General features: G+C 40.2%; 1 protein-coding gene across 6 annotated transcripts in view; it reads left to right on the forward strand.

Annotated features, from left to right (window-relative positions):
- Positions 1-27,441, forward strand: part of TRIM55 (tripartite motif containing 55) — a 48,461-nt gene that overhangs the window by 17,489 nt on the left and 3,531 nt on the right. For 3 of the 6 annotated variants that reach the window (XM_017547475.2, XM_037745368.1, XM_017547481.2), the window contains 7 exons: positions 4,959-5,192; positions 5,534-5,556; positions 5,659-5,783; positions 7,661-7,899; positions 9,336-9,623; positions 10,919-11,006; positions 14,607-14,715. In XM_017547475.2, the coding sequence (XP_017402964.1) occupies positions 4,959-5,192; positions 5,534-5,556; positions 5,659-5,783; positions 7,661-7,899; positions 9,336-9,623; positions 10,919-11,006; positions 14,607-14,689 (1,080 nt within the window). In that variant the 3' untranslated portion in view covers positions 14,690-14,715. The remainder of the gene's footprint in view (positions 1-4,958; positions 5,193-5,533; positions 5,557-5,658; positions 5,784-7,660; positions 7,900-9,335; positions 9,624-10,918; positions 11,007-14,606; positions 14,716-27,441) is intronic. The other 3 variants (XM_017547477.1, XM_017547476.2, XM_017547480.1) reach the window with 3 other exon arrangements.

Raw genomic sequence — 27,441 nt, forward strand, 5'->3', positions numbered from 1 at the left:
CTTTTCAGGCTGCTAGAAAGTCACTGCTGAAAGTGTTGCAGATTCACATTAACAAAGACACTGTAGGTACTGAAATTCAGAGTCATTACTGTCAGTAGCTAGGTGGCCTCTGAGAATTTTTTTTTTTCATGGCACATATCTGTTCCCTCATCAGCTTAGAGGGCAAATTGATAACCTGAGGTGTTTATTATTCCCTGATTTTCACAGCACTTTGATGGTCTTGCAGCCAAGAAAGATTGGAGGGCACCTAAATTAGTCTCTTGTGTGTGGGTTCTACCACAGAGAGTATGAAAAAATAGGAGATGCCATTTCATGGAGTATTTCACATTTGAATCTGACATTAAGTTAACCTGAACATTTTAAGTTAATTTCTAAAAGTTTATAAATTCCAGTTTCATAATTCCAAGGAAGAGGCATGTATTTTTGCCATTTCAGAAACAGATTTGTCTCTTACTGTATTTTGCATAGAATTATATTAAAAGCTAATTAAGTAAGAGAAATTTTTTCTGTTAGGAATTAGAAAATATAATAATTTTACAGTTTATATTTATCATTTATGATACTTTTTTTCTTTATTATTCTCCAGAACATTGGAAAATTACGGCAGATTATTAGATCATACAATGCCAGGTACAAAGTGAGTAGTTGGTGAATTTTGTTGAAAGAAAGAACTAGGGAATATAATTCTGAAATAATTTAAGGTGTCTTGCCTTTACAAAGCCTACCTTAAGCATAGTAAATTTGTTTTGTTTTTGTTTTTGTTTGGAGATGGAGTCTCACTCTGTTGCCCAGGCTGGACTGCAATGGCACAATGGTGGCTCACTGCAACCTCCACCTCCCAGGTTCAAGAGATTCTCCTGCCTCAGCCTCCCAAATAGCTGGGATTACAGGCACACACTACCACACCCTGCTAATATTTTGTATTTCAGTAGAGATGGGGTTTCACTGTATTGCCCAGGCTGGTCTCAAACTCCTGAGCTCAGGGAATCCACCTGCCTCGGCCTCCCAAAGTGTTAGGATTACAGGCATGAGCCACTGTACCCAGCCAGTAAATTTGTTAAAAAGCATATATTCCATTTACAAGCACTTCATATAATTATTTAAAGTTACTTAAAAAATGGGTTCAGCTGGGTGTGGTGAGCTTAGCAATGACCCAGGAGTTCAAAGACCTTGACTCTAGGCCAGGCACCAATAATAAACAGTAGGGTGGCCTTGAGAAAGTGACAGCTCTGCTGGGTTTCAGTTTCCACACAAGTGGCATGATTGATTTGGAGCAGGTTATTTCTAATATTCCATGCAGCTTCAAAATTCTGCAACTGAATAATTTAGATTAAGGAATTTAGACCTAAATTTAATAGACACTAATCTAGTACCAATATATGCCAGGTAATATTATAAGTGCTTTACAAAGTATGTAATGATATAATAATTTAAATAAAGTATAGACTGTGTATGGGGTAGCATTTCCTACCCCATACACAGTAGTATAAACAAATAAGAGTTGCTATTAAAATGATAGTAATTTTACTAACATTCAATATAAGTTATTAAAAAAAAGAATAGAAATAAAATAGTGCTTGGAATAGGAAGTAATATAGGGAAGAAATTTGTTATTCCATTTAAACTGGAAAAATATTTATATGGTCAAAATAAGTGAATTAATCTTTCTTTGACTTGGTAGAGTATACTAGATTACACATAACTTCACATCTGTCTCATTGTAAATGATTTGGCTGTCATAAACTTGAATGCTCTCATATATTAAATCACATAGGAGAAAACTTGTGTGAATCAAAGACTTTCTACCTGTATTATATCTTAATGTAATACTCATTATACTATAAGTGTTTCAAGTGCACAACTCATTTGGGAGGAACAAGCTGGAAACAATTATATGTTCACAGTTGAGCTTCTAAATATCAGAGGGGCTAATTTCATGTATACAGTGGGCACATGGTTACCTGAAGTTTGGGACAGAAGATAATACTGTGAAAGAGAGTTTGACTGGAAAGCTACTAATAGGTTTCCATTTCTAGGCCTGGTTAAATTATCCAACTCTCATGATAAAGGGCTGAAGATGAACTGAAATTTGTCAAGCCAGGTAATTTCCACATCTTGATGTGCTGCATGGACCCTTGTTCCATTACTTTGACAACTGACAGGACTTCAAGCATTTTTGTCCCCTCCCCAACCTCCTTTACTCCTACTCCTTCTTAAGGTCAGGCTCAGGCACTAATTCCTCTAAGAAACTCTTCCTGAGTCAACATTCCTGACTCCTCTCAAAAGTCCTCCATCTACACAAAGGGTTGGATGAAGATTCCATAAGTGCTTCTATAAAAACCTGGTATAAATCTCTAACATATTTACATTATTCAGCCTACCATGTTGAATTACATTATTGGTTGATAGTCTTTCTCAGTGAACCGTGAGCTCCTTGAGAATAGGAACTATGTTTAATTCTTTTTGATCCCCAGTGTCTTGCATGAGGTATGACACAAATGACATGTATTGTTTGTTAAATCCATGAATGAACAGGTAGATGACAGTGGTAAGGCATTTACTATTAAAATGGTTGGCACCACTGGATTTCCATGTGTTATAATTTGGTTTGGAACTGTGATGAGAATTGACTGTTACAAGGGAGGCAATGGAGTGAGGGATATATTTCTTGCACATTTGCAGAGTATCTTTATAATAAAAAATTTGGTTTAGGTCATTATCCCCCACCCCACACTGAGAATAGTAGAGAAATTGAGAGAAAATGAAACACATTTTAAAAAATCTATTTGGCCGGGCATGGTGGCTCCCACTTGTAATCCCAGCACTTTGGGGGGCTGAGGCAGGTGGATCATGAAGTCAGGAGTTCGAGACCACATCTCTACTAAAAATACAGAAATTAGCTGGGTGTGGTGGTGCATGGCTGTAATCCCATTAACTCAGCAGGCTGAGGCAGGAGAATTGCTTGAACCAGAGAGGCTGAGGTTGCAATGAGCCGAGATTGTGCCACTGTACTCCAGCCTGGGGGGCAGAGCAAGACTATCTCAAAAAAAAAAAAAAAAAAAAAAAACCTATTCAACAGATATTTACTGAACAGCTACTATTCAGGAAGGTGCTCTGTGTCCTAGCCAGGTTCTACCCTCAAGAAAATATAGTTTAGATATTTAAGAAACTCACATGAAGAAAGCTGTACATGACATAAAAGACTTCAATGTTTACCAAAATGAAAGAATATGTGATAAAGGCTATAGAATGGTCAGAGATATCAGAAATTAATTTGCTGGATTCCCAAGAAGTTCCCACTGTGCAGGAGAGCTAGGTTAGATCATTATGGCTCACATTCCGCTCTCAGCTATAAAGATCCTGGACCTAGAGATGGTCAGGTCCAAGGAGATTGGCATATATGCACACCAAGCTTACCAGGGTTTGAAAAGCCAAAAGGCCAATGACTAGGTGAACTGGATAATTAATTATGATTTAAAGATGGGCCCAGAGTAAAGGGATCTAAATGGTACTGGAGATACTCCAGCTATACAACAGAAATGTGCAAGCCAGACTTCCTGTACAGTCTTTCTCTCCAACAGCATAGGCCAGATGCAGTATTTCCCATTCGTAGACAGTATTGGATAAATAGAGGATCTTGTAGATACAGTTATGCACAATTAATGGTAGCTATTATGAGATTTCAGAAGGTTAAAATGTTACATTCAGCCATAAAGATCAAGGACCACTTTATGGAAGAAGTGGTAGTCCGACAATGTCTTTGAGATTGCTTAGAGTTTACAATGGTGACTTGGGGAAGAACATCATAAACAGAGGGGAAAGCATGAACAAAGAAGGTGAGTGGTTTATTTTTGCTGGAATTCAGGGTATACAATGGAGGATAGTAGAATATTATGAGGAAAATTGGAACCAGATCATGGAGGGGTCTTGAAAGCTAGTTATGAAGTTTAAATGGTATTCTTTGTGTAATGGGGAGTCATAATAGAAAAAAAACATGATTAAGGCCAGGCAGTGGTTCATGTTTATAATCCCAGTGCTTTGGGAGGCTGACGGGGTGGGTCACTTGAGGTCATAAGTTCAACCAGCCTAGCCAACATGGTGAAACCCCATCTCTACTAAAAATTCAAAAATTAGCTGGGCGTGATGACAGATGTCTGTAATTCTAGCTACTTGGGAGGCTGAGGCAGGATAATTGCCTGAACCTGGGAGGCGGAGGTTGCAGTGAGCCTGGATCGCACCACTGCTCTCCAGCCTGGGTGACAGAGCAAGCAAGCAAGAGAGAGAGAAAGAGAAAAAAAAGAAAGAGAGAGAAAGGAAGGAAAGAGAGAAAGAGAAAGGAAAGAGGAAAGAAGGAAGGAAGGAAGGAAGGAAAAGGAAGGAAGGAAGGGGAAGAGAGAGATTAGAACTGTACTCTGAGAAAATTAACTTGGTTGCAGTGTGTGAATGGCTTGGAGGAGGAAATCCTAGATGCAAAGGCCATGGGGAAGCTACAAAATCTATATAGAAGGACTGAAACTAGGACAATATTGGTATAAGTGGAACAGAAAGGGAGTTAAGGGTACAAAGCAGGAAGTATCTAAGCATTTTCCTTGCACCCCCACACACATGCACACACACTTCAAAGCAAAGTATAACCTATGTAACTCAAATACAATATAAAAGAAAATCAGTCCTAATTTCTGTGAAATTCTCCATTAATAAAGAACAGAAGATTAGAAAATCATTGATTCATATAGCCAGTTTGATTGATTTTTGGACTGTCTAAATGTCAAACTGGTTAAAAATGGAATTTCCAAAGCACCAACACAATAGGTATCCATACCTAAATGGACACTTTCAGGGTAAAAAATATATATATATCTTACATAAGTAAATGTTCTTTCCCAAGATGTCTAGGTGATTTTTCCAAATCGACTTTCTTTCAAACACTTTCTAACGTTAGCTAACCCAACGAATAGGAATGTTGCAGAAAACAGAAACAGGAGCTTTGTGAGAAGTTTGATTACCTGTATGGCATTTTGGAGGAGAGGAAGAACGAAATGACCCAAGTCATTACCCGAACCCAAGAGGAAAAACTGGAACATGTTCGTGCTCTGATCAAAAAGTATTCTGATCATTTGGAGAATGTCTCAAAGTTGGTCGAGTCAGGAATTCAGTTTATGGATGAGCCAGAAATGGCAGTGTTTCTGCAGGTAAGTCTCTTTTTGGCACCAAGGTAACAACCCAAAAGGTGGGTGCTGGAAAATTAGTTATCACATTTTCATTATTTTATGCACATTTCATTTTTTATTTATTTTTACCGACTAAAATATAAATTCCATATGCTCATATATTCATCTATTTAAACAACTCAAAAAAACATATGTCTATGATACTGCTTAAATCTAAGAGGGTTTTCATATAAGACGGTAGTTATTTATGACATTTAGAAACTAAGCTATGAGATTCTCAGAGTCAGCAAAGGAAATAATTGTCTTACCACTGTCTTCTATGGAAATAATTTAGCAAGACTATCTTTTGTTTGCTTTCACAGAATGCCAAAACCCTGCTACAAAAGTAAGACCTTTTTATTTTATGGAAAAATGCATATTGTCACCTTTACCCAAGGCTGTCCAATTTTAAACAGTGACAGCAAGTGGCAACTTGTCTTTGTTGCAGAATCTCCGAAGCATCAAAGGCATTTCAGATGGAGAAAATAGAACATGGCTATGAGAACATGAACCACTTCACAGTCAACCTCAATAGGGAAGAAAAGATAATACGTGAAATTGACTTTTACAGAGGTTTGTTATTTTTTTTGACCATATAGACGAAGCTGCAGGTGTGTGAAAGCTGCCGACAAGTTGGATGGGAGGAAAGGGGGGATTCAGAATCACCTCCAGAATCAATGTCTACAACTTCACAAGGATTATATCCAATGTGCAGCTCTATTACATTACAGGATCGCATCGTTTGTTGACAATGATTATTTAACTTTGAATATATGGTGCCTTTTTTTATTTTGATGGACTCTCACTCTGTCGCCCAGGCTGGAGTACAATGGCATGATCTCAGCTCACTGCACCCCCGCCTCCCAGGTTCAAGCAATTCTCCTGCCTCAGCCTCCTGAGTAGATGGGATTACAGGAATCCGCCACCACTCCCAGCTAATTTTTGTATTTTTAGGGAGACAGGATTTTGCCGTGTTGGCCAGGCTGGTCTCGAACTCCTGACCTCAGGTGATCCACCTGCCTCAGCCTCCCAAAGTGCTGGGATTACAGGTGTCAGCCACTGTGCCCGGCCTGGTGCCTATTTTAATGTCTGGTTGGGTATTTGACTCTGGATAGGCAAATGCTTCATAATTGATGGTGATGATGATATCTCAACTTCAATCCTACGCACAGTGTTAGCCACAATGATGTAAAGTGTCAGCAGGAGCAAGGTTAAGGATGAGATAAAGACAATACATAGGAGGCATCTGGGATAGATATTGTAGCATATCAACTTAATCAAACTTTAGAGGACAAGAGCAGTAACAACTCATAGAATAAGTCACAACCTGGACATAAAGCTGGATCTGTGTGATCAGTTATACTCCATGAGCTATGAACACATTCCTACCTTTTGGCCCAGAAATCCCATTCCTGAAATTTTATCCTGATTAAATAATTGAAAAGAGGGAAATAATCTTGAAGCTGATCAAAAAGTTTGATCACCTTGACTCATGCTAGCCATCCAGATGACCACACCCTTCAGCTAGACCACTAGTAATGCTATAAGGCCGCAACAACATCCACAGACAAAATTTTAAAGGCAAATCTCCAGGATATATCTTTTTTAAAAAAATCACTTAATATTGTCTGTTCTTAATGACACCTGAGGGAATATTAAGATCAGTGGATCAGGAAAAGAGTCACGGCATTCCAGCACTTTGGGAGGCCAAGGCAGGTGGATCACTTGAGGCCAGGAATTCGAGATCAGCCTGGCCAACATGGTGAAACCCCATCTCTACTAAAAGTACAAAAAAAAAAAAAATTAGCTGTGTATGGTGGCACATGCCTGTAATCTCAGCTACTCCAGAGGCTGAGGCAGAAAAATCACTTGAACCCAGGAGATGGAGGTCGCAGTGAGCCTAGATCATACCACTGCACTCCATCCTGGGCAACAGAGTGAGACTGTCTCAAAAAAAGAGAGAAAGCAAAGAGTCATGGCATTTACTGTGGCAAAAGTCAGTATTCACTGAACAACGGAGGTAGAAAGCTAAAATGAGAAAAGGGTTTTGTCTTCTGAGATAGGGAAGAGAGTTGCACTTCCATTTAATCTGACAGAGATAAATAAGTGACAATCCCAGCCCTCCAAGAGTTTGCAGATGTGGCAGACTGTAATAAAAATGTGGACAGGCTCTGGAAGGTGAGGAGCATGATGCACAGCAGGGGTGAAGACTTTGTACTGGGGAGGAGAACAAGGAGGATGGTGATGGTTCCTTCACATTTGTCCAGTCCACATTCCACTAGAAGCACAAATCCTCGGCACGGCACACTTGGACCACTGTCAAGTGTCTGTCGGAGAGGACTTCCCTGACCCTGACCTTAACTGGGGCTATAAGCACTGGCCATTAACTGTTCCCATGGCTGCAGGGATAGTTACAACAATTTTAAAGATACCTTACCTTACTTTACCAGAAGATGAAGATGAAGAAGAAGAAGAAGGTGGAGAAGGAGAAGGAGAAGTGGGAGGAGAAGCAGTAGAAGTGGAAAAAGTAGAAAATGTTCAAACAGAGTTTCCAAGAGAAGAGGAAAGCCCAGAAAAATCTTCAGAGCTCTCTCAGCTGGAGCTGCAGGCTGCCCCTGGGACACTTCCAGTTTCCTCTCCAGAGCCACCTCCAGCCCTGCCACCTGCTGCGGATGCGCCTTTGACACAGGTAACCCCTTCTGAGTCCCTTTCTACAGGGCACATGGGCATGTCTCCTTACTGAATAGCCTAAACAGTTTACTCTGTTCTCCCTTAAGATAACTATATGGCAGACATTTTATGTGGTAGACAAAAGATTTCAGGATGGTTCCCATGTCGGGGAGAAAAGTCCTCTAGGTGATTAAACAGGTTCTTTGTGGTTATTGTTAGTTAACAAAACTTAATTTAATACAACTTTCCCACAGTAATGTCCTCAAACCTGAGGCAGTCTATGTCTGGAAATTGTGTGTGTAAGTATGTGTGTGTGTGTGTGTGTGTGTGTGTGTGTGTGTGTGTGTGTATGTGTCCGTCCATGTCTGTGTGTCATGTTAATTCATAGAGAGTTGAAATCATGGGGACAGGGTCTGTTCTTTGTTACTTAATGAATGTAGATGTAGAGTATAGGTTGAGAAATAAAATATCATATAGGGTAAGAAACAAAAGTGATTATACTTTCAGAACTTTGAATTTTCGGTAGATAATTGAGGAGGTAAACAGAAAAACTACACCAGTTTATGTTCCTGTTGCTTACCCTGAAATACAACTTCTGTATTTTTTCCTTCAGTGAGCAAACAATGAAGCCTGGTTTTCTATGGATTTGTCATTTGATGAGATTGCATATTGACAGAATTGTTTAAAACATACCTTAAGAAATTAGCTCACCCCAGATGCTGCACCTAATCAGCTGACCTCATGTTTCAAAGATGTCACCGTCCAGTTTTCAAGCCTTTGCGTGGACTCCATGACACTTCAGCAGACAGGATCCCAACCTGTTGAGTATGCAGGCAGTGTAGACTCATCAGAGAGGAGTCCTGATTCTGCACCTGCTTTTGAAGTGGATTGAAACAAAACCCCAGAGGGGGATCTCGGAGATGGAATTGTATTTCTGTGCTCTGTCTCCACAGTAAACCAGGCTAAAATGCCATTTATAGTCTAGAATCTTTAAATTCTGAGCATTCCAGTTGAACTAAAATTGAAAGAGGGATAGCAACTGAGTGAGGGTTGGATTTGATCAATGAGATTAATTTTTGGTTTTTATAAAGAGGTTTTGGGCACTCACGCATAATGCCTACAAATTAATTCTAGTCAATAGCTTGACCCTTTTCCCATATCTGATATTTTATAAGCAATATTCACTGATATTTCTGCTTTCTGCCTGCCTGGGTTCCCAAAGAGTGAAAGACAAGCTCAGAAAAGAAGAGCGCGCACATCCAGATGCTGGACAGAGGGACGCTGTGGTCACCATTCTGCTCTTAGCGCTTCTGGAGGGTGGGATGAACTAAAACAGCCACCAAGGTGCTGCATGCAGGGAACGCACAGTGTTCAAACCCAAAGGGAACTAAAATCAACTGCTTTTTCTTCTTCTTTTCTTTTTTTTTACTTTTGAATTTATCTGTTCTGATTAAGGGGGAGGTTGTGCCCACTGGCTCTCAGCAGACCACAGAGTCTGAAACTCCAGTCCCTGCAGCAGCGGAAACTGCGGATCCCTTGTTTTACCCTAGTTGGTATAAAGGCCAAACCCGGAAAGCCACCACCAACCCACCTTGCACCCCAGGGAGCGAAGGTCTGGGGCAAATAGGGCCTCCAGGTTCTGAGGATTCGAATGTACAGAAGGCAGAAGTGGCAGCAGCCGCAACGAGTGAGAGGGCAGCTGTGAGTGGTAAGGAAACTAGTGCACCTGCAGCTACTTCTCAGGTTAGTGATGATGCACTTGTGTCTATGCTTTCCCGCGCCCCTTAGAGTCTCACTGGAACAGGCCATAGCAAGAAGAAAAAGGGCTTTCAAAACGGCAGAGAGAAACCTCAGCCAGGGAAAAAGTACAGAAACGACTCATCCCCCAATGTTGGCTTATTTTGAGCTCCACATAAATGAAAACAAAATAAAACAAATCTGAGTTCACTCTGCTGGTGCATGGTGACCTCACACCTGGCTTCCCAGGGGAGGGGCGCAAGTGAGCCTGGCCCATAGGCATGCTGCTGAGTGCTGCTTCATCTGCAGTGACGGGCTGTGTCCCTGGACCTCCTTTGCAACGGTCACTTGCCCTTGCCCAGCCTTCCCTGTGTCCTCCTTGGGCTTGCAAAGACTAATCCCCTGCTTTTGTGTCATTCCCAGCAACCCCCAAGGAGCACACTTGAATTGAGTTTTAAGTCTGTTCTGGAACATAACCTCTGATTCATGGATTCTTGGAGTGTGCTGGCCACAGCTAGACAGAGATAGTCTTGGCTTGATTAAACCTGTGCTTCTTAAGCATGTGCTCCTGGGAGCAGAAAAGCATAGGTGCTCCTCCATAGAGACTTTTTCCAAGAGACTCTTTCTTTATATAATGAGAGTTGAAGTCCATGTCTTCCACCTAGCAATTGGTTAGATGTTTGCATGTCTCAAAGAGTCCATAGAAGAAATCTTTTACAATTTCTTCACAAGGAAGAATGTTCATAGCGACTCCATACTCATGAGCATTCTTAAATGATGTGTGAGGTGTGAGTGTTGCCCAGGCAAGAGGCTGTCAGAAAGCACTCTACAGTTCCATGCTCCTGGGTCATCAGGTGATTGATCATGAACCACAAACAACATGTTTTCAAAACTCAGAAAGTAACTAATTATCTTGATTGCATCTGCTCAAGTAGATCTCAATTCCATGAGATAATAAAAGGAAATGATTTTTGGAAAGTTAAAAGTAACATGCTTTGCGGTTGGATGTTTATTTTCACAGATAAAAGTGACAAAAATAAATGTTTGGTGTGAGGAAATCTTTTGAGGTGGTTTTTAGGTAAAAGATGCAGTAGACTGATTATTTCTAGAAAATGTATGGCAATTCTTAGACATGGTAGTAGAAGCTGAGTGCCAAGAAGCTGTTTTCTGAAAACAGCAGTGCACTACCCCATGAAGAGCCTGTAGTAGGGCTCAAACCAAAATGAAAAGTCCATTGAAATAATGTTGAAAATAACTATTTGTGATAATATCAGTGAAGCTTTCTTCTTATTTTCTCACAGGAGTTAGTAATCTGCCTAGCGCTTTTGGCTTTTCTTATACTTCACTACATCTGGAGTCAGATTCAGTGCTTGATTTTTACTTTAATGGGTAGGAAATATTTTCTTTTCCCTTGACTAACATCTCACATAGTTTCTTCCATAATGTTCCTCTTCTGTAGGCCCAGAGATGAATTTCTTCCCAAATCTTGAGGCTCAGTCTTCCCAAAAAAAAAAAAAAACGCTGTTCACAGATTATACTGGAGGCCTCAAGTTCCCACAATGCAATCGCCTCGAGATCTCTTCCTAAGGAGAATTGTCCATTATCTATTCCTGCATGGAGGGGAACCTTGACTGAGAACAGTGACTCCGTGGGCAATTATTCAGTAATCCAGGAGGAGCAAACCCTCCAGAATGGTCATTAGGGGAGGCCAATTTCAAATGTCCATAATGCCGTGAAGACCTACTCCTTGTAGAGAAAGGAGTGACAAAGGACTCCTGGGGAAAATACAGGTTTCCATCCATTAAGTAGAAGCATTTTATCTGCTTACACCACAGATGTCTAGGAAGTGGCCAAGTGACTCCTGGTGGGCTGCTGTTCTAGGCAGTTTCTGTGTAGGTGAGCAGGTAGGTGGGTCCTCTTTGAACCCTCAGGCTCTACAGAGTTTCTCCTGGGAGAGAAGGTCCCTGAGAGAAAGATGCCCTGAGTGAAGCAGTATCTGAGGGATTGCACCCATGTGAGACCTGAATGAATTAACAGCCAAAAGATCAGTGTGCACTTAGCAGCAATCAGGAATTAAAACCAAAGAACCAAGCCATAAAGTCATGAAGCAACCCCTGCATATTATTTCCGAGTTACCCTTCTCATAGCCAAGGCTTTGCTTGATTGCTGTTATGAGGTTTGCTTGAGGACTGACATCTTAATTTAATAGCCTTTTGAAAGTTCTCAGTTTAATTAATAATACTTAAAGATCCCAACTCCCATGTACTTTTGAGTAAATGACCCTGTTGGGCCTGAAACCCAGCTCCTTGTACCTATAGCTCAGAGGCAGTTCAGGGTCAATGGTGCTGAAAGACCTTGGCTATTTCTGGCTCACTGACTTTTCCCTGGGTTGACACTGATGCTCCTGGAAGCTCCAATCACAGACTTCCTTTCTGCCTCATTAGCCATCAGCTCAGCAATGGCAGTAGGGCCTCCACAGGTCTCTGTGTGTCTGTAACTGTGTGAGCAGGACCTGCCCACAATGTCCAACAGTCAGCTGGAAACCTGTGCACCATGGACTGTCCCAAGTGTTCTTACAGACTGCTCAGGGCCCAAATCCTCCAGACATTGTCTGTGGTAAAGAGCAGTGGGAGGTTGTATTGGCCGTGGACTCGGGGACAAATGGTGAGAGAGAAAACTCCGTGCTTTATTGGAACCAGGACCTAATTGTGGATCTGAATAATTGTCTGAAGGGTTCTGTTTACATTTTGAGAATTCGGGTTTGGGGCTTTGTCCCTACATATATGTCTTGTAATGCTTCTCTGAGGCTGCAGAAGGAGTGTCATGCTTCAAGGCTGCCATCCACTGAGCCCATGTCATGTATGCTGACATCCACATGCCTGCCTGGGGGGTGGAGGGTGGGGCAGGCAGAGCACGTATAGGGAGAACGTTGACATCCAGTATAACAAAGAACCTTGCTGTATAGTTCTTGGTCTGGCCTTTCACATAAAGAAAGACACCTGTTCATGATGGAGTACTATTCTTTGATCCTGGAAGTGGGATATGGGCAGGTTGATAGAGACCTCACTATAGTAGCAAATTCCTTTGAGAAGTTTTTGCAGGCCTGATTCACCTTCACCACTTCAGAACCCAGTTTACCAGATTCATATTTGTCTAGTGTAAGGTTAGAGTGTTGGAATTTCACATTTCATCACTAGTCCTACCTTGAACATTTAGGATGTGGTAAGAGTTCTCCTTGATTCAGCAGTGGTCTTATCTTTCTTTACCAGGTGGTCCCATGTCAGAGAGTAATGTTGCCTTTAAACACTCAGAAGCATCTCAGGCTCACTTGCTGACCTGTAAACTACCTTCAGCCCCCAACAGCTGAACTGCAAACCTTTCAGAAGCAATGCTCTATTTCCAGGTGCTTTCCTCATATCCAAGTACACAGTAAAACTTCCCTTGATTTTACTGCCTGTGGTTTCTGGGGTGGAACAACTTCTACTTGATCACATACCTTCTCTCTTCACCCAAGTACACAGGCAAAAAACTGGAAATGGCAAAAACCAAACGACGTCAGCTGCCTCTACCAGTGATGAACAGGACCACTACTTCTTATTAGATCAAAGGAGTGTTGTGGCTCCCACAGGCATTCTCTAAGAAAAAGCAAGGTTTGGATTCAGCCCTGTGGTGAATTTGAACTCATAAAGGCCCCAGTTTCCATCCATGCTTCTGCAGGATGCACTTGGAACCTCCCCATACGCCACTCCTCCCAGAAGACCATGCAAAGCCCTCATGCATAATCTCATCTTTAGATGCAGAGTCATCCTTTCAGTTTCTGCCCTTCCAAGCCAGTCCTGCTATATTCTCAGTGTAAAGAGTGTTTGGTAGAAATAACCTTTGATTTACTTTCATGTGTTAATTTTAAATTTCATTTTGAAAGAATTATACCATGTCCTAATCAACCCCAGAAAACAAGGCATGAATAAGCTGGGAGAAGGATGCTGTGAGACAGGTTGGCTGCCTTGGAAGCAGTCTCTGTGAGGCCTTGTTTTTTGGGCATGCCTTCTTACGGCCATTTCTGGTTCAGTCTGCTTCCACCCCTAACCTGCTCCCCATGAACAGTGGGCATTTTATTGGGAATATGTGTGGCAATTAAATTGTTATAGAGGTGGGAGCAGCAACAATGAAAGCCCCCTCCCAATTCCGCTTCCTCCCTTCCCAGTGCAGCTTAGTGGCCTCACCTGGAAGAATTTGCCCAAACCACTTAATGGGAGCTATGCAGGGAACAGGGGTTTCCAGAGAAATGTCTCCCTATTTGGTGGATTAACTCAGCAGCTGCTCTGGCTGATACTTGAGCTGCACACAGCAGCTGCCTCAAGGTAAGAGGATCACCCCACCCTGTACCCCCCCGCCACACATACACACTCCAGCTAGAGCCACTTGCTTTGGAGATGGGGACTTTGGCATTGAAATCTCTGCAATTTCTGCCTCTATATAGAACCACAACTTGGTATTTCACCAGAACACGAAGTTGCAGTAATAAAAGGCCCTAAAAGTTTTACTATGTCATAGCGATTTGTTGCTTCAAAAATATCCACTTTTCACTTTCTATTCTTCAAGGCTGAAAAATAGACAAACAAAGTGGGTAGAAATTTTAGAAAGATCCAGAAGTTAGAAGAAAGAGCTTCAGATCTGATCCTGGATCTGCTTCAGCATCTGACTCTGGGCACTTATATTCTTTGAGCCTCAGTTTTCTCATCGGGAAAATAAAGAGACTATTCAATAAATAGATTCATTTATACATCCAACATTGGGCTGTGACAAATTAGTACTAGGAATTTTATAATTGGGTTCAAATATTTTCATTGGGAGGGTTATGGACTTAGGCCTGACACAAGTCATTATGAGAGACAATAATTTCAGTAAGAGAGTCCATTGCATTTCTCAAAGTACATTGATTGACTTAAAGCTCTTACATAAATCCCAATTTCCCAAATCATTTTCCAGATTTTGCCCTAGGCACTCATTTAGCTGAAAGTTTACACAGTTGCTATTACCTCCTTCAGAGTCCATGTACTCCACATCCATGATGACTCCACTCTGAAGTCACCTAAAGGTACTTGCAGACCTCACTGCTCAGTAGAGCAAAGACAGGATGTATACAGCAGACGCAGTCACAGAACATTTGATGAATGAAGAAATGAAAGATGTGATTTTTAAAATCAACTTTATTGAGATATACCTACACTACAATTTACCTGTTTTAAGTGTACAGTTCAGTGAGTTTGGACAAATATGTAGCATTGTATAGCTACCACCAGTTAAGATATAGAATATTTTCATCACCCCAGAAAGTTCCCTCATGTGTCTTTACCGTTAAATCCCTTCCCCGCATCCCTGCCTCTGGCAACTACCAATGTGTTTGATTGTCATTATAGTTCTGCCAGTTCCAAATGGTCCTATGAATTAAAACATACAGTGTTGTAGGCTTTTATGACTGGCTTTTTTATACTTAGCCTAATGCTTTTGAGATTTGTTTATTTTGTGGCATGTATTAGTATCTCAGTTCTTTTTATTCCCAAGTGGTATTCTATTGCGTGGGTATGGGACTTACTTATTTATCTATACATCACTTGATGGATGTTTGTGTTGTTAGCATCTTTGGCTATAATAAATAAATCTTCTATGAACACTCACATGTAGGTCTTTGTGTGAATAGATGTTTTCATTTCTCTTGAGTAAATGGAGTAGAATTGCTGGATTTATGGTAAGTTTGTGGTTAACGTCATAAGAAATTGTCAAACTGTTTTCCATAGTGGTTATTCAATTTTTTCTGTTTCCACTAGTAAGATAAGAGAGTTCTACCTACTTTACATTCTAGCCATTGTGTGGTATTGTGTCAGTCTGTGATATTTCAGCTATTCTGGGTGGACAATTATGCATGGCATCTCTTATGGTTTTAATTTGCATTTTGACAAAGACTAATGGTTAGCGCCTTTTCTTGAGCTTATTGGTCATCTTTATATTTTCTTTGGTGAAGTAATTCTACATCTTTTGCTCAATGTTTTATTCAGTCGTTTATCTTCTTAGAGAGAAGTTCTTTATGTGTTTTGGATAAAACTTCCTTACATTTATTGCATAGATGTTTTGCAAATATTTTTTCCCAGCCTGTGGCTTTCCCTTTCATTTCTTTTATTTATTTTTTTTATTTCAATAGGTTTTTGGGGAACAGGTGGTGTTTGGTTACATAAATAAGTTCTTTAGTGGTGTTTTCTGATATTTTGGTGCACCCGAGCAGTGTACACTGTACCCAATGTGTGGTATTTTATCCCTCCCCAATCCCTACTCTTTCCCCCAAGTCCCCAAAGTTCCAAGTATTATTCTTATGCTTTTACATCCCCCATAGCTTAGCCCCCACATATAAGAGAACATACAATCTTTGGTTTTTCATTCCTGAGTTACTTCACTTAGAATAATAGTCTCCCATTCCAATCCAGGTCGCTGAGAATGCCATTACTTCCTTCCTTTTCAATTGCTGAGCAGTATTCCATTATATGTATATATATATATACAACACATTTTCTTTATCCACTCGTTGACTGATGGACATTTGGGCTGGTTTCATAGTTTTGCAATTGTGAATTGTGCTGCTATAAACATGCATGTGCAAGTATCTTTTTCATATAATGACATTTTCCTCCGGGTAGATACCTAGTAGCTGTATTGCTTGATCAAATGAATAGTAGATCTACTTTTTGTTCTTTAAGGAATCTCCACGCTGTTTTCCATAGTGGTTGTACTAGTTTACATTCCCACCATCAGTGTAAATTGTTCCCATTTCACCTGATCCCCGCCAACATTTTTAAAAAATGTTTTGATTATGGCCATTCTTGCAGAAGCGAGGTGGTATCACATTGTGGCTTTGATTTGCATTTCCCCAGTAATTAGTGTTGTTGAGCATTTTTCCGTGTGCTTGTTGGCTATTTGTATATCTTCTTTCAAGAATTATCTGTTCCTGCCCTTAGCCTACTTTTTGATGGGATTGTTTTATTTTTCTTGATGATTTGTTTGAGTTCCCTGTAGATTCTGGATATTAGAATCCTTTGCTGGATGTACAGATTGTGAAGATTTTCTCCCACTCTGTGGGTTGTCTGTTAACTCTGCTGATATTTCTTTTACCGTGCAGAAGCATTTTAGCTTAATTAAATCCCATTTATTTATCTTTGTTTTTGTTGCATTTGCTTGTGAGTTCTTGTTCATGACGTCTTTGCCTAAGCCAATGTCTAGAAGGGTTTTTCTTATGTGATTGCCTAGAATGTTTATGATTTTAGGTCTTAGATTTAAGATGGATTTAAGATCCACCTTGCATTGATTTTTGTATAAGATGAGATATGAGGATCAAGTTTCATTATTCTCCATGTGACTTGCCAATTATCCCAGCACCATTTGCTGAGTAGGGTGTCCCTTCCCCACTTTATATTTTTGTTTGCTTTGTTGAAGATCAGTTGGCTGGAAGTATTTGACTTTATTTCCGAGTTCTCTATTCTGTTCCATTGGTCTATGTGCCTATTTTTATATCAGTACCATGCGTTTTTGGTGATTATGGCTTTCTAGGATAGTTTGAAGTTGGGTAATGCAATGCCTACAGATTTGTTCTTTTTGATTAGTCTTTCTTTGGCTATGAGGGCTCTTTTTTTGTTCCCTATGAATTTTAGGATTTTTTTTCTAGTTCTCTGAGGAATGATGGTGGTATCTTGATGGGAATTGCATTGAATTTGTAGATTGCTTTTGGCAGTATGGTCATTTTTACAATATTAATTCTATCCATCCATGAGCATGGGATGTATTTCCATTTGTTTGTATTGTCTGTGATTTCTTTCAACAATATTTTGTAGTTTTCCTTGTAGAGATTGTTCACGTCCTTGGTTAGGTATATTCCTAAGGTTTTTTTTTTCCTTTCAGATATTGTGAAAGGGGTTGAGTTCTTGATTTGATGAAGAACAGCTTGGTCACTGCTGGTGTATAGCAGAGCTACTGATTTTTGTACATTAATTTTGTATCCTGAAACTTTGCTGAATTTATTTACCAGTTCTAGAAGCTTTTTGGATGAGTGTTCAGGATTTTGTAGGTATATATCATCAGCAAACAACAATAGTTTGACTTCCTTTTTACCAATTTGGATACCTTTGTTTCTTCTCTTATCTGATTCCTCTGGCCAGGATTTCCAGTACTATGTTAAATAGAAGTGGTGAAAGTGGACATCCTTATCTCGCTCTAGCTATTGGGGGAATGCTTTCAACTTTTCCCTATTCAGTAGTTTGTTGGCTGTGGGTTTGTCATAGATAGTTCTTATTACCTTAAGGTATGTTCCTTCTATGCCAATTTTGCTGAGCGATGCTGGATTTTGTCAAATGCTTTTTCTGCATGTATTGAGATGATCATGTGAATTTTGTTTTTAATTCTGTTTATGTGGCATATCACATTTGTTAGCTTATGTATATTAAACCATTCCTACATTCCAGGTATGAAACCCACTTGATCATGTTGGACTAGATTTTTTAATATACTGTTAGATTCGGTTCACTAGTATTTTGTTGAGGATTTTTGCACCTATGTTCATCAGGAATATTGGTCCATAGTTTTCTTTTTTTGTAATGTCCTTCCCTGGTTTCGGTATTAGGGTGATACCAGCCTCATAGAATGATTTAAGGAGGATGCCCTCTTTCTCTCTCTTTTAGAATAGTGTCAACAGGATTGGTACCAATTCTTCTTTGAATGTCTGTTAGAATTTAGCTGTGGATCCATCTGGTCCTAGACTTTTGTTGTTGTTGTTGGCAGTTTTTTAAATTACCATTTTAATCTCAATGCTTGTTATTCATTTCTCAGAATATTTTGAGGAGAAAACATTTTTAGTTTTGATGAAGTCCAATTTATTTTTTTCTTTATAGTTTGTGCTTTTTATGTCTTAAGAAAACTTTGCTTAACTCAAAATTACAAAAATTTTCTCCCATGTTTTCTTCTACAATTTTTGTAGTTTTAGCTCTTAAATTAGGTCTAAGATCATTTTGCTAATTTTTGTGTAGATGAGGTAAGGATCAAGGTTTATTATTTGCTTTTTTGTTTTTCATATAAATATTCATTTGTTCTAGCACTATTTGTTAAAAAGGCTATCATTTTCCTCAGTTAATTACCTTAATAATTTTGCAGAAATTCAATTGACTTTATATGTGTGGATCTATTTCTGGACTTTGTATTTTGTACTATTGATATGTATGTTTGTTCCTCCCCCAATACCACACTGTCTTGATTATTATAGCTTTAATAGAAGCCTCCAAATAAGCCAATGTGGTCTCCAACTTCAGTCTACTTTCCACAGTATTTTGATTATTTATCTTTTCAAAAAAACAGCTTTTAGCTTTATTGGTTTTCTCCATTTTTTGGTCAGGTTTTCCTATTTTATTCATTTCTGCTCTTGATGATTTTCTTCCTTGTGCTTACTTTGGGTTTACTTTTCTCTTTCTGTTTCTTAGGGTTAAAGCTCTGATTACTGATATGAAATTTTTCCTGTTTTCTAATGTACACTTTCAATGCTAGAAAGTTACATCTAATCAGTCCTTTTGCCACATCACACAAGTTTTGATATGTTGTATTTTTATTTTTAATTAATTTAAAACATTTTCTAATTTACTTGGTGGTTTCTTCTTTGACCCATGGGTTATTTAGTCTAGTAGTGTTTCATTTCCAGATATTTGAAAATATTCAGGTATCTTTCTTTTTGACTTCAGTTTAATTCTATTGTGGAGAGAGACTAGAATACACTTTATTTGTTTCCAGTCCTTTTAAGTTTATTAAGATTCGTTTTATGTCTCAGATTGTGATCTACCTTGGTGAATGTCCCACATGTTGTTGTTGGGTATGATGTTCTGTTCCTGTCAATTAAGTCAGTTGATTGATAGTGTTGTTTAAGTCTACTATACCCACACTGATTTTCAGTTTACCTGTTTTATCAGTTTCTGAGAGAGAAATTTTGAGATCTTTGACTAGAATTGTGGATTTGTCTCTTCTAACAGTTGTATCAGTTTGTGCCTCATGTATTTGGAAACTGTTTAGATGTATTCACATTTAGCATTGTTTATTTTCTTGAAGAATTGATCCCAAAACAAGTGTTTTTTAAAAACAGAACTTACCCACCTCTCCTCTTTTTGTGTCTGCATGCTCAAACAGGAAGAGAGAGGATCCTTATTCACATGCAACCTCTTCCAAGGTAACTTTAAAAAGATAGGGGTGAGACACCTGGAGGGAAACTGTGCTGACAATCCTTAAGGCATTATTCCACAGGGCAAGCTATGGGGAAGGCTTCACGACCTCAATCCAGCAAGCCTGTGCCCCTTTCCTCCCTCAGCCACATGCAGGGCCAAGTGCAGCAAAGACTTGGGTGGAGGAGGAGCCTGATACCGTTAAGTGTCTAAGCTGAACCTCACAGTCTGGTAATTAGTTGTCACTGTTCTGCGGGTATCTATTTTTAGTTTTGATATCACTTTGCTTTAGGAGCTAGTATCTCTGTACATTTTCATGACATACCTGTGCCCTAGTTCATCCTTTCTTCTGTCTAAACCAGTTTCCACAAACTGCAGAGGCCACCTGTCATGGACTAGTGATTTTCAGCACTGGCTTGTCCTCTTGGCTGAGAAATCCAATGGTTCCCAACCCAAGTGTCTAAAGGGTGCAGATGGTCCTTTCCCCTTTCCCAAGTGTCCCCAGTTTCTTTGTATCTGACATGTCATTAGCTCAAAGACAGCCTCAGGAACAAAGTGGGTTCCTCACACCTTATGGTTTTTCACTCTCAAATAACAGAGATGTGGAGGTCAAGGCCAATAGCCTGCTATAGACAGATGCAGTGGAGAAAGTATCACCAAGAAAAACCAGCCCACGGCCCTTTTAGTCTCCAACCCGGTTTCCGCGATTGTTGTCTTATAAGATTATAAAGATGAACCCAGAGGAAAATAAAAATAATTACATTACAGGAAAAAAAAGGGGGGGGGGAAGGAAAAATGGAAGGGAAAGGAAAAATGGGAAGGAGGCAGGGGGGAAAGAAGGCAGGAAGGCAGGAAGGAAGGAAGGGAGGAAGGAAAGAAGGGAGGGAATTTTGGTTTAGATGGTTAAAAAGACAGTGAGGGAATGAGGGAGGAAGGAGCTAGCAAAGACTCTTTTCCCTTCTTGGAGCCCAGGGTTTATTTCCCAGGCTTTCGGAAACATGTGTTTCCGAAAGCCTGGGAAATACATGTGTCCCCAGACCTGGGCCTTTCTCAAATTGCTCATCACTCAAGGCACTCAAGGCTCAGTGCACTTGGAAATATTCATATTTTCCTAAGCTGGGATGGACAATGGGCCAAAGTTCCAAGGAGGAGCAACCTTTGTGAGCCCTGCATCTCTTCTGGGTGTAACATGCAAAAAGATAAAAGCATTTTTATGCATAGATTTTCAAGACCAAGCTATATATTCTGATTTCAGGTGCAAACATCCACTCCAGCTGCCACTAGAGACTGAGAGATGAGAGATGCAGAAGGCTAGAGGGCCAGGAAGCTGCTTTTCTGAGCAAGATTAATTTCACAAGATATTACAAAGCATTAAAAAAAACTAGAGACTAAGAACATGATTTCCCATGAGTATGACTATAGGTCTTGGGTTCTTTGAAATTATCTATTTAATTTTCCAAAACAAACGGAAGTGAACGAAAATTTAACACTGTTCTGTGAATTTAATTGAAGGATTCAGGGTGTCAAATTATTTTCAAACAGAGATTCCCTACTGAGAGCAATTGCTACGTGTTTTACAAATTAGGAGATTCAAGCTTACAAATTGCTGATATGCCAGGCGCCCTGACTGTGCTGGAATTTCAACATGATAAAAATAGAGAAAAAACTGATCAGTCCTCAAGACTGGCCTATATTTACTGCAAAACATTGTTCAGGGCCTAATAATCCTGGAAATTAAAGGAAGCTATGGTAGTGAGATGCAGACATTCTTACCTAGAAAAAAAATTAAGAGAGGGGAAGTTTTTAACAAGTAAGTTTGAATGAGACCATTACCTTAACATTATTAATGCTTGTTCATTTGTACCATACAATTGCAATATTATTTTTGGGGGCTTTTTTTTTCCTGCTGAGAAAGTGCCAAATATTCGGGTGGGGGGGGCTTGAGGAAATTTACATCCAGGTCCCCACTGCTGGGCTACCATCTCCTCAATCTTCCCAAGGCCCCCGATATCTGTCACTATATCTCCTATTAACTGTCAATTTGGGAGTTTTACTAGAAGGACCCAAAAAAAAGTCAATACTAAAATTGTGGACTACATTTCTCAGGATCAAATGGCATCCTAAGTAAATTTCACTTTAACAGGAAGCTAAAATGGATGTATCCATTTTAAAGAGGAAAATGTAAATTGTGTGTGAGTAGGGTAATGAATTCATTCATTTCCCTGGCAGCCTGTGCCTACAACTCTACAATTCCGTGAGCACAGCTCTGGGAGAGCTCTCTGGGGGAACTGTTATGACATAGCTAGCTGAGCTAAGCTTCCTGTGTTTTCAAATTGTTTATTATTCTGATTTAACCTAAGACCTTTGTTAGTGTTGTACATCCTGTGGGTTTTTTCTGCCTTTATTTGTGTATGTCAGTGATTTCCATGGTACACCTTTTCTCCCACTGCAGCCCACGAAGTGAAGAGTTAGTCCACCATGGTGTTAATGCATCTGAAAAAACAATGGCACTTGGCAATGGCTGTAACTAACGTGTGTCCATTGCTTTATAATCTAGAAAGTCTTTCATAAGGATCCTCTCATTTAAACCTCACTACGGTAGGAACTGTTAAACTTCCCCATTTCATAGTGGAGGAAAATGAAGATTTTAAAGAGGCGTGACTTGCTCAGGATCACAGAATAGCTGAGAACTTGTTACCTTTTGATCTCTCGTCGTCCACCAAGTGGGGCATGCAGTGAAATGGAAGCCAAGTAACATCTAAGAAAAGTGATGAATTCCTGCTTCACTTGGGTTGATGGGACTGATACAAAACTCAGCGTGACCAGGGGCTCCTCTGCTTTGACTCCCCATTCGGGACAGATCAGCACAGCCTCACAAGCACAGGTGGGTTATTTCTAGGCCTCCACTGCTGGCAGGGATGTGGCTGTCCACTGCAAATGAGGGCAAGCAGATCCTTCAGTTGTGTCCCATGCTGTCAACCAACCTGCCTCTCTCTCTGCCTTCCAGTGAGTGGAGAGGCTGGCCCTGTCCCGAGCCTCAGTTGTGCAGCAGCATCAGCTGCCCCCTTTCCCTTTGGACTTCTGGTCACTATGAACAACTCTCAGCACTTTATCCTAGAGTTACTTTGAGCAGGGTCCTCAAACTTCCTGAGTCTGAGCTTTCTCATCTATAAAGGGCATAATGATACTGTCGACCTCCCATGGTTCTTAGGGACAACCTGTTGGGTCTGTTTGCTTAATGCAAAGTTAAGCAAGAATTAATGTAAAGAATTAGTGATCGAATTCTTCGTAATTTAGTTCTCTTTTCAGAAAGAACAAGAATACACATACTCTCCCTATAGGACACACAGTTGTCAGCTCCATATTTGAGAAGAAGGCTGACTGCAAGTTTTTGCCAAGCTGTGGTATCAACTTCCATAACCTGTCCTCTCCACCCTGATCCCAACAATTCTTAGACACCACACTTGACACTAACCAAATGGTACACACTATAGCAACCTCCTCCAGGTCAGAAAAAAAATAAGTTTAATTCCTGCTTGTTTGGTGGGCCTCAGGAAATTATTCTGGTTTCTGATTTTCTCTTAGCAAGAAGGAGGCAACTGACAGCAACAAAGCCCCCCAGTCAGCTCACTCCACCCACCCCCTCAATCACTCAGTGTGTAAGGCTGTAAATACTCCCAAGAAAAAAAATGCTTTTCTTTTTTTTAGAAACAGAGTCTCGCTCTGTCATCCAGGCTAGAATGCAATGGTGTGATCATAACTCATAGCAGCCCTGAACTCTTGAATTCAAATGATTCTCCCACCCAACTCGGCCTCTTGAGTAGCTAGGACTACAGGCACATGCCACCACACCCAGCTATTTTTTTTAAGTTTTTTTGTAGGGGTGTGGTCATGCCATATTGTCCAGGCTGGCCTCAAACTCCTGACCTCAAGCAATCTTCCTGCCTCAACTTGCCAAAGCACTGGGATTACAAGCATGAGCCATCATGCCTGGCCAAAAAATGCATTTTAATGAGTGTTTTCCTTCCAGAGCTCTTTTTGGGAGTTCTTATTTTCTGCTTCCTCTAGCTGTGCTGTCTTTCACACTTCTATGCTTCATTCCTAACATACCTTGATTGCTCTGTCCCAAGCAGTAATGTCTGCATTCCTGTGAAAGAGACACCCATGATGGCAGAGCTGCCTAACAGAGTTTCCAAGGCTTTGACCCTTGGCTATGAGTCAGAGACAGTGCCTCAGTTACTTCTCACCACGGGTGACTGGCCTGGGTTCTTGGCTGTACTCTCCTTCCTAGTTAGGAATCTGTAACACCTAAACTATCCAAGAGCTTGAGGTTCAGGAATGCTAAGTGCGGGAGCAGGCCAACATTTGGGCTTGGTCTTTCTGAACAAACATTCTAAACATGGTCTCTGCATTCCTACTCACACCTGTTTCCAGCATCTGGCTTTGATTCTCTGACCCAGCCTAGCAAGTGCAAGATGGATACTGGGTGGTTGCCCACTCAGGAGTCTTAAGTCTAGCCGTACCCCTCCTATACACATTCCTTTAAGGCAAAGGCATTTCATGAGATGGCCAAGGCTTCCTTTAAATTGACCCAGAAAGACAAACATTTAATATGCAGTGGTAACCAGATCCTGTGTCAGCTTGAATTTCTGACTGGCATTTCCTGCAGCACTCAGAGATTGAGGAAATGGCAGCCTCACTGTGGGTGTCTGGACGTAAATTTCCTCAAGGCCCTCAATATCTTCTCAATGGCCTGGCATTAGTCATTCCTCAGGATAAGGCATGAATATTTCTAGGTAAAGTGTTATCTGGCAGGAGCATACATGAGGCCATCATTAACCATCAATGTCTTGGTTTAAATGCATCTTCTCAGCTTGATTGCTATCGCTTGACTGAGCCATAAGGAATGAAACACAAGACAGGTAAACATTAGTGGATCAGAGTCATGGGTGATGTAGAGAATAATAATTTGTGGAAGGGTTGATGCTGGCATGTCATGGAAGCCCTGGGAAGCTTAGAGACCCAAAGGTACTGGTCATTGATAAAAGTAAGCTCACTCTTCTACTTTGAGGTAGCTAAAAAACATAATGCCCCGCTAAATGTGACTACCCAGACTTGTGCCAGAATGAATGTCAGGAATTCATTGTCAGGAATGAATGTCAGCATTTGTTTAGTTTCATTAGGTGGAGATAGTGGGACGAGATGCATTTAAGTAAAAGGGAGCTACTGGCATTGACCCCCAAGCCCAAACAAGCACATATCCACCAATCTGCACCCAGTTATATCCCTTATGCTAAGATCCTGGGAACTCATCTGCACTCAAATGAATTTTAAAGGCAGTTTCATGGTTTCATTGTCAAAAATCTTGCCATGAGACACACGTTAGCATAAAAAAAAATTCATCATGTTTAACATAAAAATTAAGCCAAATCTCCAACAAACATTTTACTTTCTTTTCTTTGGTACCTTCATACTAAAAATTAACCTTCTGTTAAGAGCAATAAGGCTGTGTGCCTTTAGGAGCCAAGAAGATAACATGAATGAAAAGGCAGTCCAGGTAACCGAAAAATGTTAATAGAAGCATAAATACAAGACATCGCTTGGTTTCCTTTTTACTCTGAGCATAGAAACTGTGATAAATGACAGTGTGCTTTATTACTGTGATAAAGCACAGTGATAAATGGCAGCTGAAAGCAGCCTTGCAGCAGGGGCAGCAAAGGGAGTGTTGGGCACTGTGACCCTGACCGAGATGGGCAGAAGGGAGAGAGCATTCCCAATCCAAGGCACAACACTGCTTAGCTCTCCATGCAAGTTCTGGGGTTGCAAATTTCTGCTTTGTCCAAAGAACCTGTAAATCCAAATTTTAATGTGATGTTGGCTGAATGTTTTCTAAATTTTTAATTCTAGTAAAAAATACAGAACATAAATTTACCATCTTAACCATGTCTAAGTGTCCAGTTTCGGAGTGTTAAGTATACTCACATTATTGTGCAAACAATTGCTAGAACTTTTTCATCTTGCAAAACAGAAACACTCTACACATTAAACAAAAACTCCCCATTTCACTCTTCCCCAGCCCCTGGTAACCAGCATCCTGGTTTCTGTCTATGAATTTGACTATCTAGATACATCATATAAGTGGAATCATACGATATTTGTAAACCTTTTGTGCCTGGCTTATTTCACTTAGCATAAGGTCCTCAAGCTTCATCTATGTTGTGGCATGTGCCAAAATTTTCCTCCTTTTTAAGGCTGAACAGTGTTTCATTGTATTCTATTGATTCTTGACAATGTATGTACACATGACATTTTGTTTATACACTTCTCCATGGATGGGCACTTGGGCTGCTTCTACCTCTTAACTGTTGTGAATAATGTTGCTATGAACATGGCAAGTATCTGTGCCAGGTCCTGCTTTTTTATTTGCAATGAATTCACAGTTTTTCAAAATACCCTGCAAACATTAAACAATTAGGAATAAGGATGTGGTGAAATTGGAACCCTCATGCTCTGCTGGGGGAGTGTACAATGGTCTATAGCAACTGCTATGGAAAACAGTATAGCGGTTCCTTCAAAAAATTAAACAGAGGTACCATGAAATCCTGCAATTCCACTTCTGAATATATACTCAAAAGAATTGAAAGCAGGATATTTGCTTGCACAGATATTTGCACACTCCTGTTCACAGTAACATTATTCACAACAGCCAAGAGGTAGAAGCAGCCCAAATCTAGAATCATTTCTTGTTGAGGGGAGTTAATGAGCATGCATTCTGACAGAGCCTTCTGGACATCTATCTTTGTGTACAGGACAGTTCCACATTACAGACAATGTTTGCCTCACCCGAACTGAGGTTTGTGTAAGCACATTCTATAAAGTTCACATAACAACAAAATCACCAGAACAGTTTTGTTACATAGGTAAACTTGTGTCATGCAGGTTTGTTGTACCTATTATTTCATCACCCAGATATTAAGCCTAGCACCCATTAGTTGTTTTTCCTGATCCTCTCCCTCCTCCCACCCTCCACCCTCCAAAAGAGCCTAATGTGTGTTGTTCCCCTCTGTGTTCATGTGTTCTCATCATTTATCTCCCACTTATTAGTGAGAACATGTAGTATTTGGTTTTCTGTTCCTGTGTTACTATGCTAAGGGTAATGACCTCTCGCTCCATCTGTGTCCCTGCAAACAACATGATCTTGTTCTTTTTCAAGGCTGCTTAGTATCTAAGGATGCATTTTTTAGAAGGTATCCCTGTCGGATACCTTCTAAACACATGACAGCAACATGGAGCTAACAATCTGTTGTTCACTTTTAATACGTATCAGACCAAACTGGAATGCAGGACAAGCTTCCAAGCAGATAGAGGAGATCAGTGCTTGTAATTCTCTATCTCTTGTTCTGCCTCATAGAACATCACCATTCCCAAGAAATATCGCTTCCTGTGACAAAAGGAAGCCAGCATTTAGAAAAGTATGAAGGAACACATATATACAACTCCATTTGGGGAAGGCTATAGGAAAAAGACCTGCTTTTGATTTGATGGGCTGTGCTTATAGAAAAGAGTTTTAGATCTTTAACTCATTC

This window comes from Cebus imitator, unplaced genomic scaffold (genome assembly GCF_001604975.1).
Source record: "Cebus imitator isolate Cc_AM_T3 unplaced genomic scaffold, Cebus_imitator-1.0 Scaffold198, whole genome shotgun sequence".
NCBI classification, from domain to species: Eukaryota; Metazoa; Chordata; class Mammalia; order Primates; family Cebidae; genus Cebus; species Cebus imitator.